Genomic DNA, 15,547 nt, shown 5'->3' with positions numbered 1-15,547 from the left:
AAACAGACCATAAGCTGCAAATTTGACGAGTCTGTTTTCTTGTAGAGAGTGGGGCAGAGAGAATTTAACAGGTTTTTCAGCACTCTGTTAGAACCTGTTCTTTGTCCCTTCGCACTTGGCGTTCAGTTCTGTCTTCCCTTTCAGCAGAAAGTTGCAGTTAGAGTAGTTTGTCTCTAGGTACATAACACAATTTCGAGACTCATTTAACACTTCACAGTTCTATGCTGAGTGTTCTTGTTACATACTGTCGTCTTGACCGCTCTATCATGGTTTAATTTTTCCTTTTGCAGCTTCAGGAAAAATTCAGAAACTGTTACTTTTAGGATACTGTCTAAGTTAGAAGACACACTGTGGTGAAAGTTACATATACACATTTCTGTTTGCCTTCATTTTGAACTCCAGTTAATAGCTGGTGGTACATTGTCATGTCAGTCATGCAAATGTCCTTAAAAGTACACCAGAGTACAGGCAGAAAAGTGAGTATTTTCTTCTACTGTTGTTCTATAACAGTAGGGAAGCAGTAGGCTTAGATAAGGTAACCTGTCCTGAATGTTTGTTTGTTGTTATCCACCATGCTTCTGAGACAGACTTAGCTGTCTATTGGCAGTGTGAGAAACCTGTTAAATCTTTGATTTACTTAAAGAAAAGTTGGTGGTATGTTGACAGGATTACTGAAGTGAGGGCTCAGTGAATTGGTGTTACGTATCAGATGGTAGTGTATTTAAATTTAGTACAGTAAGGAACAGGCTTTGTTCTTAAAACATTCTTTTATTAAGGGTCAGACTCATTCTTGCCGACTTAAGTAGAATTTGGCATACTTAAAGAAAATATTTTCAGAGATAAAATAATCCAGTGGCTGTAAGTTTTTACTTTTAAAGAAGTATATTCTTAAGCTTTTAATGACATTCCATCAGTAATGCCTGGCAATACTTTATATTATAAGGTATGAAAACCTGGTTTTGTTCAGTGAGAAATTTTCTGCGGCTGAGTTCTAGTTTTTAGACTAATTGGGGCACAAAAGCAGTGCATATATGCACTGCTATACTTTATATCCTGGTATTTCATAGCTAAATTAAAGTCTGTGTGGTTTTGCGGTTCTTTAAAAATATTTTTATTTGGTGTTTTCAGCACTTTATGCGCACTCCTTCATAGATTGCCTATTTTGATACATACTCCCTACTCTCCACTTGGTTTGATGTTTTCTGTACTGTTTTTTATGGTGGTGTTACTTGGACTGAGTCAGTAATTTCCTCTAAAGTGACTCCTTTGCTTATTCTTATTGTATGTAAGGCAAACCTAAAATTCCATAAATTGATCTGTTATCTTTCCATTGACAGCTTCAGAATGATGTCTTGTTTTAGTCTTGGGTACAGCTAGCTAGATGCCATCTTGCTACCTGTAGCATCTTTGCCTATCTCTTGCCTGTATTAGGCAAATTTCCTATGTTTTCTGTAGAAAGTTCATGGGTTATATAATCACACAAGCTAGTGGATTACTCCTGGTTTGTTTTCAAAATCTGCCTTTTCCTGAAGTGCAATTAAGGTGCCACACTGAATGAGAGGTGGAGTTTTAGTCTGAGTCTTGTAAGTGGTATAGAGAATTTTCAGACCGAACTATTGAATCCTCAGCCGTATGTGTATGCTCATGGCTGTGCATTTTTATTAAAGGTTATGCTGGGACTGGTTTTTTCACCCAGCCCTGTTTCTAAGAGAAAATGAAGTTCCTTTCTTTCCAAACGAATGACTTTTCTGATAGCACCCAGTTTTCTTTAACCCCTGTGTATTCTGAGACCTGTTAATGCTAGCTTGTTAGAAAATTTAGTAGCCTCTTACAAACCCAGTCCTACTTGTCTATCTGCTTTTATCAAGGGACTGTTGTCCAGAAAGCTTGTCTTTTGCTTGCCTTATTTTGTAACTTGACTAAACTAAGTCTTTATTACCATCTCTTTATGTTCCTGAATGTGAATCTTTAAGTTTTGCTCTTTGCAGAGTCTAACCTTGTTAGCAGTGGTACAGACGTACTTGGGAAACTGGGTAGCTATCTAGAAAGTCAGTGCCTTTAGCAATTTCTTAATGACATGAATGAGCTAGTCTTTGCATTTGGTAGCAGGTTGTGGGACTACTTTTAATTATTTCCTATGAGGCTTCTAAGGTTTTTCACATTAATATTTTGATGTACACACATGTGATATCATATTAGTTGTTTTCTCTCTTTAGCTGTTTGTAGTTCGGCAATTTATTTTATGGACAAGGACTTGATATCTATGTGTGTGTATGAATGTGCATAAAATAAGTGTTCCTGTTCTTGGTTTCAGAGTTGATTCCGATCAGTAGATTATTCTTTTCTTAACAGCTTTTCTGGTTTTGGAGGTTTTTTTTGGGGGAGAGGGGTGGGGTGGTGTTTTTCCCTTCCAGATTGCCTTGAGTGTCACTTAATCAGTAATTATCTTTGTCTTAGGTTGGGGGTGGGAAATCAATACTAGTTTTGGACATGGACATGTGGTGTCTGAGTCTTGTACTGTGTTGTTCTGATACATTTAAGTATGTAAGTTCTTGGTGTGTTGTTGTAATCATGTTTTTTTGCTTTGCATAACCTTTCTAACAACAAGGTACTTATTTAGCTTTTCATCTTCTATAGCTGCTAAACTAATATTCTTGTGGATTCCTCCTTGATGTGAATCACACCTTCTAATATTCGGATTGTGCACAAGATTTTCAAGCTCAGTGGTGATTTGTCCACAGTATTGCTTCCCTGGTGTCTAAATTCATGAATTAATGGTAGCACTGAAGACACATGTATTTCTCAGTGTTTTTGTCAAATGTGGTTTTAATTGAAGCACACACTGTTAAACACGTTTCTCATTTTAATAGAAAAGGGAAATTTCATGTGGTAAATGTTATCTCTTTCAACTTCTAGTTATAAGCCGACTTTGTGTTTTTGGAAAGGAATAGTATACTGTTCTGGAATTGCTCAAGGCAAAAGTTTAAAAAGATATCAATTCTCCTGATCTTCACACTTGCTCAGTGAATGTACAATGAGGAATATCTTAAAGGAAGGCTAATTTTATTATATTCTAGAATAACAGGTTGGTTCCCCCCCCCCCTTGTATCTCTGGATAGAATTATTTGATGACATGTATGAAGTTAAAGCTTTTGTTATTTCTGCACAAATACCTTTATCCTTAATTCTTGGCATTTTGTCCTATACATGAAACATGATACTCAGATATTCACTGTTTGTTGTGATAACTACAACTGAAAATAAGCTGGAGTACAAAGAAGAGGTGAAAGTAAAATGAACTCATCAATAGCAGGAACTGTCTGCTTTTGTGTTTTGCAGCTGGGGTATTTTTGTGTTGGTTAAGGAAATCTATTTGAATTGGAGGGATGAAGTGGAAGCTTTTTTTATCAAAGGCATGGTACTTTAAGTAGGCAGGAATTGTATACATTGTATCAGTCTGATTACTTAGAGTAGTTGGCTGTGTTCTTGAGCAGTGAATTATTCTGAACTCTCCTCAGCATGTCAGATCATACTTAGTTATTATATACTTATATGAAATTTATTTAAAAACGGGAGGGCCATAATTACAAGATTCAAGCTGAGAAACTGCGTTGTATTAGTATCACCTACTATGTTGTAATGTATAGGAACTCTGCAGGTTTGCAGTGCTGCTTTGACACAGATGAGAAGTCTTTGGATGCAATAGATCAGAAGACTATTTCTGTTATTCAGAAAGAATATAATAATAAGTGACTATATACTGTTTTTCAGAACTTTCCTAAATAAAATTCATGCAAGTTTGTCTTGTAACTGTTCTTTTCATAATATACAATTAATTACAAGTGTATATTTACATATTAATTGATAGGTACTTAACTTGTTTTATCTTAAATTGTAATTGCATTGTAGAAGAACTTTTTCTTTTTTTGCTGTGGTTGTTAGCCCAGCATGAGGAAGGGCTGTCTTAATCCTATAGTCATTTGACCAAAGATGAATAATCATGGAACCCAGTCATTTCATAGAGACAGAAATCCGTGAGTGAGACAGAAATCCATGATCATCATGAAGGTGAACAGCAGCTTCTGGCGTACACTGTCAGTTCTAAAAGATCATCGTAGAAGGACAAAAACGCACATTATATTTTTGCATTGTTATGGAATTTGGATGTCAGTAGTAATGTGTTGAGGAGAAAGATGGGTGGCCAAGGGGTCCCTGACGAGAAATACCCTGAGCTTTACAAAACTCAAGAATTTACCAAATTTTACTATTAACACTTTTAAGGTTGGACAACCAAACTGCTTGTCAGTTTTGAGAATTCAGACCTGTGAATATATCTAGTGCATTAAAAATTGGAGTAATTTCTTAATTGTATGTAAGTACACCTACAACTTTGTAGGTGTAGCACTGGAAGTACAGTCCTCCCCAGAAGTAGCAGAGTAGGCCCTCTGTCATGGTGACCTGATGGAGAGGTAGCCAATGAGAGCAGTGACTGAGCTGCAAGTAGTTGTTTGCACTGCTATCTCCAGTACTGTGTTCTCCTGGAGACAAAAGCTGTCCTCGTCTAGGGAGTGCCACTCTTGCAAATGATGCAAGCTTTTTCAATGTAAAGTGTGTGTAATGAAAAGTTATACCATAATACCTAGTAGATACAAGACACTAGACCACATAAGTATGCTGACAGTGGTGATGTTAGCATGACGTGCCACACATCTTCAAGCAGTCAGGAACGTTTACTTTTTTGTGTGCTTGTCTTGGTAGAGGCAGAGGGATCTGGCAATGTGCAGCCATTCCTTTACACAGTGGGTTGCTGGTAACTTTGACTGTAGAAAAAGCTGTCTTGGCTTGTAAGCAAGTATTGCTGGTCTGTTTGTTAGGCCCTCAATCTCAGTCATCTTGAGTTGTGACCAGCCAGTCTTGGAAGCAAATACCTGCTCATGATGATAAAAGAGAGGCTACTTTTATAACTGCACTTTACACATGGGCATACTAGTAAAATTCTACATAATTAAAAGTAAGTTTCTGGTGTTTCAGAGCAGAATAGTAATTGTAATTCTACAGGATGCATGAAGCACTTGAAAAACGTTCCTGTTGTCTTCCTCCAGCCCATCTCAGCAAGAACTGAGAAGCTGTGTGTATGCATAGAAGCATTGAAAACACCAATTATTTTTATTTTGAATTGAACAAAGCATTTATGTTGTAACATTCTATTAAAAAACATATTAATGTGCAAGTGGATTATTCATCTTAAACATGCTGGAAAAAATTGCTTAATACTTGCTTAATTGTTTTTCTTCTGTCCATGATAAAAGCAAGGGCAGGCTGAGACTTCAAAGTTGTACAGTTCTGTGTACTTTTAGTGCTAACAAATATTCTGCAACTGACTTTGATCTGCAGCCCAGGATGGGGCCCAGCTTTTCACCCTCTTAAGTGCTATGACTCTTTAGTTGGATTCTGTACCTGAACCTGAGCAGTTGTTCAGCCTCGAGCAGTCTTGTTGGCACTCTTCTTCTGCTTCCTCTCCCGTCCTGTGTCTCATCTGTTCAGTGAATAACTGCTTTGGGACAGTGCTGTGTCTACTGCTCTTCACAGAAATGATACAAATTTCTAGTTAAGCTTTTATCATTGCTATACTTCTTCATGCAAAAAAAGAGAAAGGGCCCTATAGGAAGAAATAAATTTGATATACAGTGCATCTTGTATACACGTAAGGGAGTAAACTTTGCACTTCCTTTCTTATCTTGCATCTCCTGTTCCTGACATTCCATGACAAAAAAGATTTTGTCATCTTCTACGCTTGCTTGTCCTCCATTTCTGTGTATTCTCTGAGCAGATTTTCAACTCACATGTTCAACTGTGAAACATGGAAGAGGTACAGGATTGCATGTATATGCACTATTAATTTCTTCGTTGTTTAATAGCAGTTACTGTTAACCAGTTTTTACCCTTCTCTTTTGAGAAAACTGAGATTGCATGGGGTGACTGTTTCCACTGTTACCATTCATATGAAAGAACTGTAGAGTTCTTTCACCTCTCCACATATTATTTTTTTTTTCCTTCTGATCTGCTCCTGGGCATAGTCAGTTGCTTTGTGATGGCTGTTACAGATCCAGGCATATTGCTTGTTCCTTCCTCTCAAACTGTGAAATACTTGGAAACATACAATAAAATACTTTGAAAATACTAGCTCAGAACTCAGAACAGAAGATTAAATTGAATTATCTGTTGCTGAGTCCTTGGAAGATGGATGCAATACTAATAATTGAGCTACAGTGACTGAAGATTTCTGAGGAAGAAGATACATTTGGAAAGAAAGGATAATTCTGAACACAAGAATATATTAGAAAAGTAAAAGTATCACTAGGGAGATGGTAGCTTATTAGTTTAAAAAAAGATATTCATATCTCACAATTTATTATCCACTTTGGCCTCCTAAAGAATGCTGCTACATTAAACAGCAATATCAAAAACGTGAGCTATGAATATGCTTAAAACAGAAGAAGCAAAAAAGGAGCTCACCAGTATAACAAAAAGCAGCCTTTTGCAGTAGTATTTTCATTATTATTTAAAACAAAGAAACAAATCCCCCGGTACCTGAAACCTTTATTAGCTGCTATTTGTGCCCTGGTCGTTGAGTAAAGTTGCCTTTAAACATTACAGTGAAGGTGAAGAAATAATTTTGTGTACTTTCCCCAAGGAGAAGTATTTTATTCAGTGGTGGGATTCACTTCCACATGAAATCCTCCTTGAAATCATGCACTGAATACAAATAAAATGTCTTACAGAAGTGCCAAAACTACCTGGGAAACTGAGCCATTCAGCTTTTCCAAAATACATACTTAAGAAAACATAATTATGAGATGATGGTATCAACTTACTGATGAAAGGTCTGTGCAGCCATGCTGTATTTTTCTGTTTTCTGTTTAAAGCACTAGTTACTAGCTGTAAAGAGAGGCATGTGAACACAGCTCGTGCAGATCATAAAGTTGAACTTTGGCTAGTGCTACTGCAAGGCAACAGGTGCAAGCCTCATGGAAGAAGGCTGAATGAGTAGTGCCTGGCGAAGGATTGCTGCTGCAGGATTTGTCGTGCTGAGACTTGGAACTGCTGTCTAGAAACCAGGGGCTGAAAAGTCCTTTGGTTATCCAGGTGGCTGAGGGTTAGCAGCCATGGCCTTGGTCTGTAGATTTAAGGGTAGAATTTAACATGCTTCCCCACTGCGTGAATTCTTTAGGTGAGGCAAGCTGAAGATACCTATTGTGAATCCTTGTCTCTCTCTGAGGTTTCATGTGCCTCTATTACTTAACACTGTAGGTCTGATTTTAATGAGAAAAAGATTGGCAAAGAAAAAGTTTTAAATATACACTGTTATTCTTGTGTTATAGCACTGTAACTGGCTGGTTTTTGGGTTTTTTTTTCTTCTTTCCTTTCCCCAAAAGAGCCTACTCCTTTCACGTAACTGCAGATGGTCAGATGCAGCCGGTTCCTTTCCCTCCTGATGCCCTCATCGGTCCAGGAATCCCTCGCCATGCCCGCCAGATCAACACTCTGAACCACGGGGAAGTTGTGTGTGCAGTTACCATCAGCAACCCCACCAGACACGTGTACACAGGTGGGAAGGGGTGTGTCAAAGTCTGGGACATCAGCCAGCCTGGCAACAAAAGCCCCGTCTCTCAGCTGGACTGTCTGGTAGGTGAACTGGAAGTTGTGCACAAGGGACGGCTTCTCCTTGGAGACTCGATAAGGAAATAGCTGTCCTTTTCTGGATTTTGTTCATATTACAAGGAAATAGTAGGCAGTTCTGTTTCTTGCTTTATGTATTGAGCTGTCTTTAACACATAACAGGTGGAGTTTCAGAGAAAGAGCACTGGTTAGTTCAGGGATACTTATCAGCACTAAGGGTCAAATAACAGATTAGATAAGATTTCTCAGAAGAGAGTGTACCTCATTTTTTCTCTCTCTCCTTTTTTTTCGTTCTTTTCCCCTCTAGTCATGCTGATGATTTTTGTGCATAAGTTTAAATGGAATGCAGCCTGCTTGTGCGGGGCTGCAGAGAACCTTGCTAGATGTTTTACTTACACCTGGAGTGACAATTTTTTTTTTGTAAGAAATATACTGAAATAATGTGGCATGGTACCAAGGTCACTTTAAGTCTCGCTATATGTTTTTTGGTGATCCACAAGTTATATTTTGGTTCATTGTTTTCACATCTGCAGGATACAAAAGGGACTGGGTACGGTAGTTAGAGATAGCTGAAAAGCTAACCCAAAAAAGTTAACAGCTCAGTAAAAGGTGATCCTCATATTGGAAGCAGTATAGATGTTTGTGAAATGTTAACTGAGAAGACTTGATGTTGTAAAGCACAGTACATATATTCTGAATGAAAATAATTCTAGCTTCAATGTTGATCCAACTAAATGTGGTGGGGTTTTGGTTTGGTTTTTCCAGCCTTTACCCTTCATTTGCTGCTACCCTTATGTTAGTTGTGTAGTAGCAAAAGTATGGCTGAATATGTATTCTGCTCTGTGGCAGTTATGTGCCTGGACACACAATCCTAGCTGCCTTCATTTTAGTTATGGACCAGTAATGGCTGACTAACTAAGCCAACGTTTCCACTGCACTATTGTGTACTGTTCCTTTTCTATGAATAAATAAATAAATAAAAAAGTAGTAGTAGGAATTCTGTTGACTACTTCTTGCAGTGGGTTTTTTTTGTATGTTTTGAGCTACAGATCTTAACAGTTCTTTAGGAAATCGAGGCTTATGATGTTAATTTGGCAGCTGTTACGGAGAAATGGATATCCAATACACTTAAGAGTCAAGCTTGTAAGAAAAGAAGGTTGAAATGTTTTCCACCTCTAAATCCCCTGTAGTACCTCTCAGTCAGCAATAGTATCACAAATGTGAAACTAATAATAATATAAGTATGATAAGAATCATGTTGAACAACAAAGGACCAACATAAATCCAGGACCAGTATGGGAATACTTAATATTTTAACTTAAAAATGCTGAATGCAAAATAGTTTTTGAAAGAAAACTCTAAAACCTGAAAGTCATGAGGCTTGACCTGCATTTTCATATAAGTTTACCTAAATGTCAAATGAAAGGTCACTTGCTTCAGTATTTTTATTTTTGGTGACCATAGCTGATTGAATGTACTTGCAGAAATGCAAACTTACTTTGGTTCTGGTTTTGTGTAATGAGATGGAAGGCTTGCCATTCGTCAGGTTTAAAACAGAGTAGACTGTGGCAACAGGAGCCTGCAGTTTAATTTCTGCAGCTGCAGTCTCTGGTTAGTGATGAGAAGTAGGTGTTTGAAACCTTTTAGGATCTGCTGGTTCCTCTTCAGTATTTCAGTAATGGGAAAAATAGCATGCTGTTTAAAACTTGGATGCAGTGAGAATCATATTAGTGGTCATTATTGGCAGGCATGTATTAACATGGAAGTGATTTGTGTTGTACAGAACAGAGATAACTACATCCGCTCTTGTAAATTGCTGCCTGATGGATGCACCCTAATAGTTGGCGGGGAAGCCAGCACACTATCCATATGGGACCTGGCAGCACCAACTCCTCGTATAAAAGCAGAGCTGACATCCTCAGCCCCTGCCTGCTATGCTCTGGCTATCAGCCCTGATTCCAAGGTGTGCTTTTCCTGCTGTAGTGATGGGAACATTGCAGTGTGGGATCTGCACAATCAGACGTTGGTCAGGTGAGTCATTACTTGTTTACAGAAAACTTCAATAGAGTTACTCTTTGGACAGCTACATAAGTACTTATCTCCCTGAGCAGTGGTTCATGACACCAAAGTAAATAGTATTTCTTATCCAAAGAATGTAGTTTGCACCCGAGTTGGGCAGAAACTAGTTTTGGTAGCTTCATCCTAGTATTGGAAGATGCACTTTCAGGGCTTAAAAGGTTGGTCTGTAACCTACTGCAGGCAGTATAAAAGTTCCTTTTGGTTTCGGTTAGTTGGGATTTGTCTGCAGGTTTCTACAAGCAGTGTTTCTGCTGGTTTGTGATTGATGTAGACTCACATACCTCTTAGGGAATGTTTGAGGTTTGTTCTTTTCCTTTATCTTAAGCCTTGTTAAGTAATGAAGAGAATTTTCAGTTCTTAGTAGTGGTAAGTAATAAAATCAATCTTATAAAAGTGGCTGAAAGTGTGGATCCCCTCAGTTCTTGAGGAAAGCATAAAGGACTGATGTTTGGTCATTCATGAGAGAAAGATATTTGAGTTTTTTTGGGGAATTTGATCTCAAACTTTTAGAATGGGTTGCAAAGAGTATAATGAATGGATTGCCATGTAAATTACTTCAGAAATCTTTTGTTTGTCCTTTGATTAATGAATATACTAGTAGAAGATTAAAGTGACTGGCAGGGCAATATTCATCATTAGTTCTATGACAGAGAAAGAAAAATAGTGCCATGCGTGAAATGGCACTTAGTAGCTAGCTGTATGGTTTACTAGAAGATAAATTTTGGTTTATGCTTACTAAAGTAGTGGTGACGTGCGATTTTGTGAGAAGAGAGCCTAATCTGGGAAAGGCCATGATATTTTAAAAGTTCCAAATACAAACACTGAAGAATCTGCTTAGTCTGCTATGTTTCAGTTAAATTCCTTGTATATCAAAAATTAGCCTGAATTTATGTGCAGAGTGCTGTATTAATGTGCATGCAAATTTTACTTTCTGTTTAACATCTAGGTCAACAAAGATTTTAGTTATATAAAATCTTCAGTTTGCCCTATGCATGCTTAGTCTCTGTGCACTCTCTCCACCTATGACTCTCTTGCCTTTTGAGTGTTTGCTGTAGGTGTTCCCACCACCTGCTGGCTGATCTTGTTAATTGATAACACGTAGAATTTTGAGACCAGAGCTACAAAACAAAATGTGCCGCGTGACCTTTCTGTGGCAGCTCTTCGTGATTCATACCCTTCATTCCCAAGCTAGTTGTGTTTCCCTCCCCGCCCTCCACCTCTCACATTGAGGCATAGTATGTCCCTAAAGCTAAATGCTGATGAAAAATGTAGGAGCCTCAGAAGGCTTTTGCCAAAGGATTAAGGAAAACTTGAGATGACCTTCTGGTTGCTGAAAGCTGAGAATTACTAATGAGAAGATTTTAAAACACTGCACTGTTTAGATTTTTGTGATCTCCTGCCACAGAGAATGCAACTTTGCTGACTCATCAATGCTTGTGTTTAACTATCTGGATCTCTGTCTGGATCCCTTCCTGTTAATATCTCTGCTCATTTTTTATCATCTTGACTTGCAGCCAAAATAAAATACAGAAGCTGTTTTCTGAAACTGGAGGAGTTTTTTTCCCTCAGCAGTTGTTTTAATCTGAGTTGTCCTTAGTGCACTTATCCATAGCTACTGTACTTCAGTGTTCCCACAGTTTGTTTTTTTTTTGCTTTTCAAAAGCTGATAGGAAATACTTGACTTTGTTCAGCTAGCCCTGATGCAATTCATTTCTCTAGCACCTGGAAAATGTTTTTGTAATACTGTTGTATTTCATGCTCAGTAAGAAGGAGGGGCTGATTTTTGTCCATCAGCAGACAGAAGAGATGACACAGACAGAGTCCAACACTAATACCACAACAGTGTTTACCTTGAGCTCTGGCAGGAAATCATTATTCAATCTGGTTTGTTTTATCAGGCAATTCCAGGGCCACACAGATGGAGCCAGCTGTATTGACATTTCTAATGATGGTACCAAGCTCTGGACAGGAGGTTTGGATAACACTGTCAGATCCTGGGACTTGAGAGAGGGGAGACAGCTACAGCAGCATGACTTCACATCACAGGTAACTGGATTTTTGTGCAGCTTGGTGAGGAGGGGTACGGTGGGAGGGAAACATTCAGGATGAAAGCTGAGATTGAGCCCAGTGCAACTGGTAGATTGTTGCGTCTCACAACACAATGTTTTGGAGCTTTTGTATGTTTAGCTTCCAGAACAGAATGTTGAACAGCAGTCTTGCTATTGAACTATGTGAATTTTATTGGGCCCTTCTCTGTCTCTGCCTTTCCCAATTAATTTATCCCCTGTAATAAAAAAGAAAAAGTATATCTGTAGGGAAAAACAAAAAGTGTAAATGTGGTTTAATTTTCAGATATTTTCCCTTGGTTACTGTCCTACTGGTGAATGGCTAGCTGTGGGAATGGAGAGCAGCAATGTAGAAGTGCTACATGTAAATAAACCAGACAAATATCAACTGCACCTTCATGAGAGTTGTGTATTGTCGCTCAAGTTTGCTTACTGTGGTAAGTTGTCCTAAACACAGAACTGGAGGTCAGGTCTCTAGTTCATGCTTTGCTGATTAGTTATTGTGTAGCCATAGCTTATTTGACAATCAAAATTTACTTAGTGTCTCAGTTTTTGAAGTTATGAATAAATCTCTGCTTTATGGATTCAAATGTACTTATCTACAAACAACTATTCATTTTTCTAAAGGCTGCTGTGAGGATTGGGTTGTGTGTAAAAAAGCTATTTCTACTTAGAGTCTAAGGATTTCCTAGTATGTAAGACTCTGCAAAAGCATGAGTGTCCACATTGATTGTATGCAAAATACTATGTTGATTAGTGGTGAGAACTTTTATAATAGTAATTAGTTAACAGATTCCATAGGTATGAGTTCAAAACCCAAAATCTGTCAGATGGCAGTTTGCTATGTTTTCATAGTCCTCCTGTTTTTTTATTCTAGGTAAATGGTTTGTGAGTACTGGGAAAGATAACCTTCTTAATGCATGGAGAACTCCTTATGGAGCCAGTATCTTCCAGGTGAGGATGATGATGCTTTTAAAGAAAAAACTAGAACACCCAGGGCCCCAAGAGTGGACTCGGATATCTTCACCTATGTGGTCTGCCCAAAATGGGATGCTGAGATGAGGGTAACAGACTTTTTTTAATGATACATTATATTTCTGTTTCTCTTCTAGTCCAAAGAATCTTCATCAGTGCTTAGCTGTGACATCTCTGTGGATGATAAGTACATAGTCACTGGCTCTGGAGACAAAAAGGCTACAGTCTATGAAGTTATCTACTGAAAAAAAATGATGGGGATATAACTTTTAGAAGTTGAACTGGGCCAAAATTGTTCTTAATTGTAAAGGTAGAAAGGCTTTGCCTTTTTAAAAGGAACAAAAGTATTGAGGTTCGAGACCTTGAAATGACACTACTCCGATTTTTCAAAATAGAAGGCAACATCCAGCAACTAAATATTGGCTACGTGGACCAAATGGAACGCAGAGGCAAGACGGACAGATGTAGCCTAGGTTTTTGACATAGTTTTTAAAAGCCAAGTCTACTGAAGAATGTTGGAGCCTTTTATTTTTTTCTTTCTTTGTGACCTCATGCAAATTGTTCTCATTGCCTGAATATGGGGGATAAATACCTTTTCTGTTCCTTGCAGTTCAAGTTGCATTCTGTCCTGTGTAGAGCAGTGGTGTCTCAGATGAACTTGTTTCCTGGTTTTGCATCTTGTGATATGTTTTTGTATTTTTGTTGAAGGTCAAACATTTGTATAAATTGTAAATATATTTAGTTTATTACAGTAAAGGCTTTAGTACCAATAACCAGTCTTCCCCCCCACCCCCTCCCTGCCCACCCTGCTTATTTAAAATAAAAAACCTTTTGGGGATATAAGTACCTTTTTAGAAGCAAAAGCAAACACTATGTATAGTTTGAAAATGGTGTCTTATTCTTTATAACTCTTCCTAGATTCCTTTATCGTACTTCAGAGTAGTTGTTTTCACATAATTAGGGTATCAAGTCCAGTAGATACTGTCTTGTGCTACAGAAAATTTAAAAGGCAATTTTGTACTAATTATAGTGTAAATATAAAAATTGAACATTTCATAAAGTTGTGCAGTTTATTTTAAGTTTATTCTGATGTCCCATATATATGTTCATTGGTAGATACAGTAATCTGTGCCTGATCATAACTCATTTGGTCATTTCTCTAGAAGAAGAATTGACTTTTCTCCCCCAGCAGAACAGAATTCATGCGAGACTACATTTCAGCTACGTGCATCAGAGTCTTTATTCATTAACAGAGGATGTCTATGATTAAATAAAGCTAGATAAGTTGCATCCTTCGTATTTTACAGAGAAGTGGTAGTTAATGACCATTTCCTTCTTAATGTCTTGTCTATACTTAGATACTCAGGTAAATTTAACTAAATTACCAAAAGTGTGAGTTTTATGGGGGATCACGTAATGTTAAATACTTGCAGGACTGCAAGTGAAGTGAATTAACCTAAACTAAGTTAAATTTGCTTAATTTCTTGTGAGAATATTGACAAAGGAATATTTTGATTTTTAACTAATCCACTGTACAAATTAATTAGAATTCATTTTCCTGAGTGTCCCATGTTACGCAGGCCTATAGGCTTTATGTATTCGTACTGAGAAATCCTGGATTCCTTTTCCACTGTCGTATCAGTCTGTGACATCTGTGAAGAGCCAAGCTAAGCAGCCGGTTACCAAAGCTATGCATCTTTAAATCAACTCGTCTTTGGTGTACTCAAGAGAAGTGGATGAGGAGAGAATGTGTATGTTTTATTCTGTTTTTTCAGATTAATGAGTTCTACCCCTGTGTGCTAGACAAACCCAGCTATTGCACCAGTGAGGGCCATACATTTCCTACATTCTGTAGTTTAATTAGAATTTCTGTTGCTAATGGCGAGTACAGATGAACGGAACGATATCTTTGGACAAATAATTCAGATTACATGAACTGGCAGACAGGTTAAGACTCATCTCTGACGAGCTGCTTTCTTATTTAGCTAACATTTGACAATGACCTGTATCCCTGTTCTTTCAAAGACACGTAACTAGGAAGAAACAGGTTTGAATGCATTGACTGGATAGGCAATTTCTTATCTGGGGGCAAATTTTCTTTCAATTTCCAGTTCAGAGAGACATCTGTTTTCTTTTCAGTTTACGTGGCCATTCTACTGAAAACATTTTAGAGCACCTAGAATTGTAATAGCCTTAATACATTATCTTTGCATTTGGAATGTAAAATTTTAACCATTCAGGAGAATCTGGTTTCCTAGACACTTAAGATTAGTGTTCTATCCACATATAGATATATCTTTGTCTATTGCTGTGTTGTGAATATTTATCTGTATGAAAATCACAGACCAGCTTAAGTGGCGGTCATAGTGAGGCACAAACCAGATTCACCAGGCTTTTCAAACAAATAGTTACATTTGCTACATTGAAATATTGTGAAGATCTATGCCATTTTAAAAAGTGAAACTTCAAAAAAGAATATGTTCTAGGTTACTTGATTTTTACACTGACCCTGTTTTCATATTGGAAGTTTTTCTGAATGTTGACTCTGCCAATGATCATTGACTTTGTTTAGCAGCGTTGGCAAATTTGCTGTAGTTAGGAACATTCAGATTTCTTCCAAACTACTATTAATTTGCCTTTTACTTTATAGGTGTTCTTTTGCCTTTCTTAAAAGTTGATATCAGAGGAAGCAAGAATGGAAGTATTCTAACACATTCATATGACCTTCAAAAAATATACACATGTAT

The 15,547-nt window shown here is 37.6% G+C and overlaps 1 protein-coding gene across 10 annotated transcripts in view; it reads left to right on the top strand.

Moving 5' to 3' along the window:
* LOC104046888 (TLE family member 1, transcriptional corepressor) overlaps nt 1–13,884 on the top strand; it is a 76,283-nt gene extending 62,399 nt beyond the window's left edge. For all 10 annotated transcript variants that reach the window (XM_064439012.1, XM_064439009.1, XM_064439011.1 and 7 more), the window contains 6 exons: nt 7,437–7,686; nt 9,464–9,711; nt 11,658–11,805; nt 12,112–12,262; nt 12,703–12,779; nt 12,938–13,884. In XM_064439012.1, the coding sequence (XP_064295082.1) occupies nt 7,437–7,686; nt 9,464–9,711; nt 11,658–11,805; nt 12,112–12,262; nt 12,703–12,779; nt 12,938–13,045 (982 nt within the window). In that variant the 3' untranslated portion in view covers nt 13,046–13,884. The remainder of the gene's footprint in view (nt 1–7,436; nt 7,687–9,463; nt 9,712–11,657; nt 11,806–12,111; nt 12,263–12,702; nt 12,780–12,937) is intronic.
* The last annotated feature ends 1,663 nt before the right edge of the window (nt 13,885–15,547 follow it).

This window comes from Phalacrocorax carbo, chromosome Z, assembly GCF_963921805.1.
Source record: "Phalacrocorax carbo chromosome Z, bPhaCar2.1, whole genome shotgun sequence".
Classification (NCBI taxonomy): domain Eukaryota; kingdom Metazoa; phylum Chordata; class Aves; order Suliformes; family Phalacrocoracidae; genus Phalacrocorax; species Phalacrocorax carbo.
Note: the sequence above shows the minus strand (reverse complement) of the source record. Positions and strands in the feature narration are given on the sequence as shown.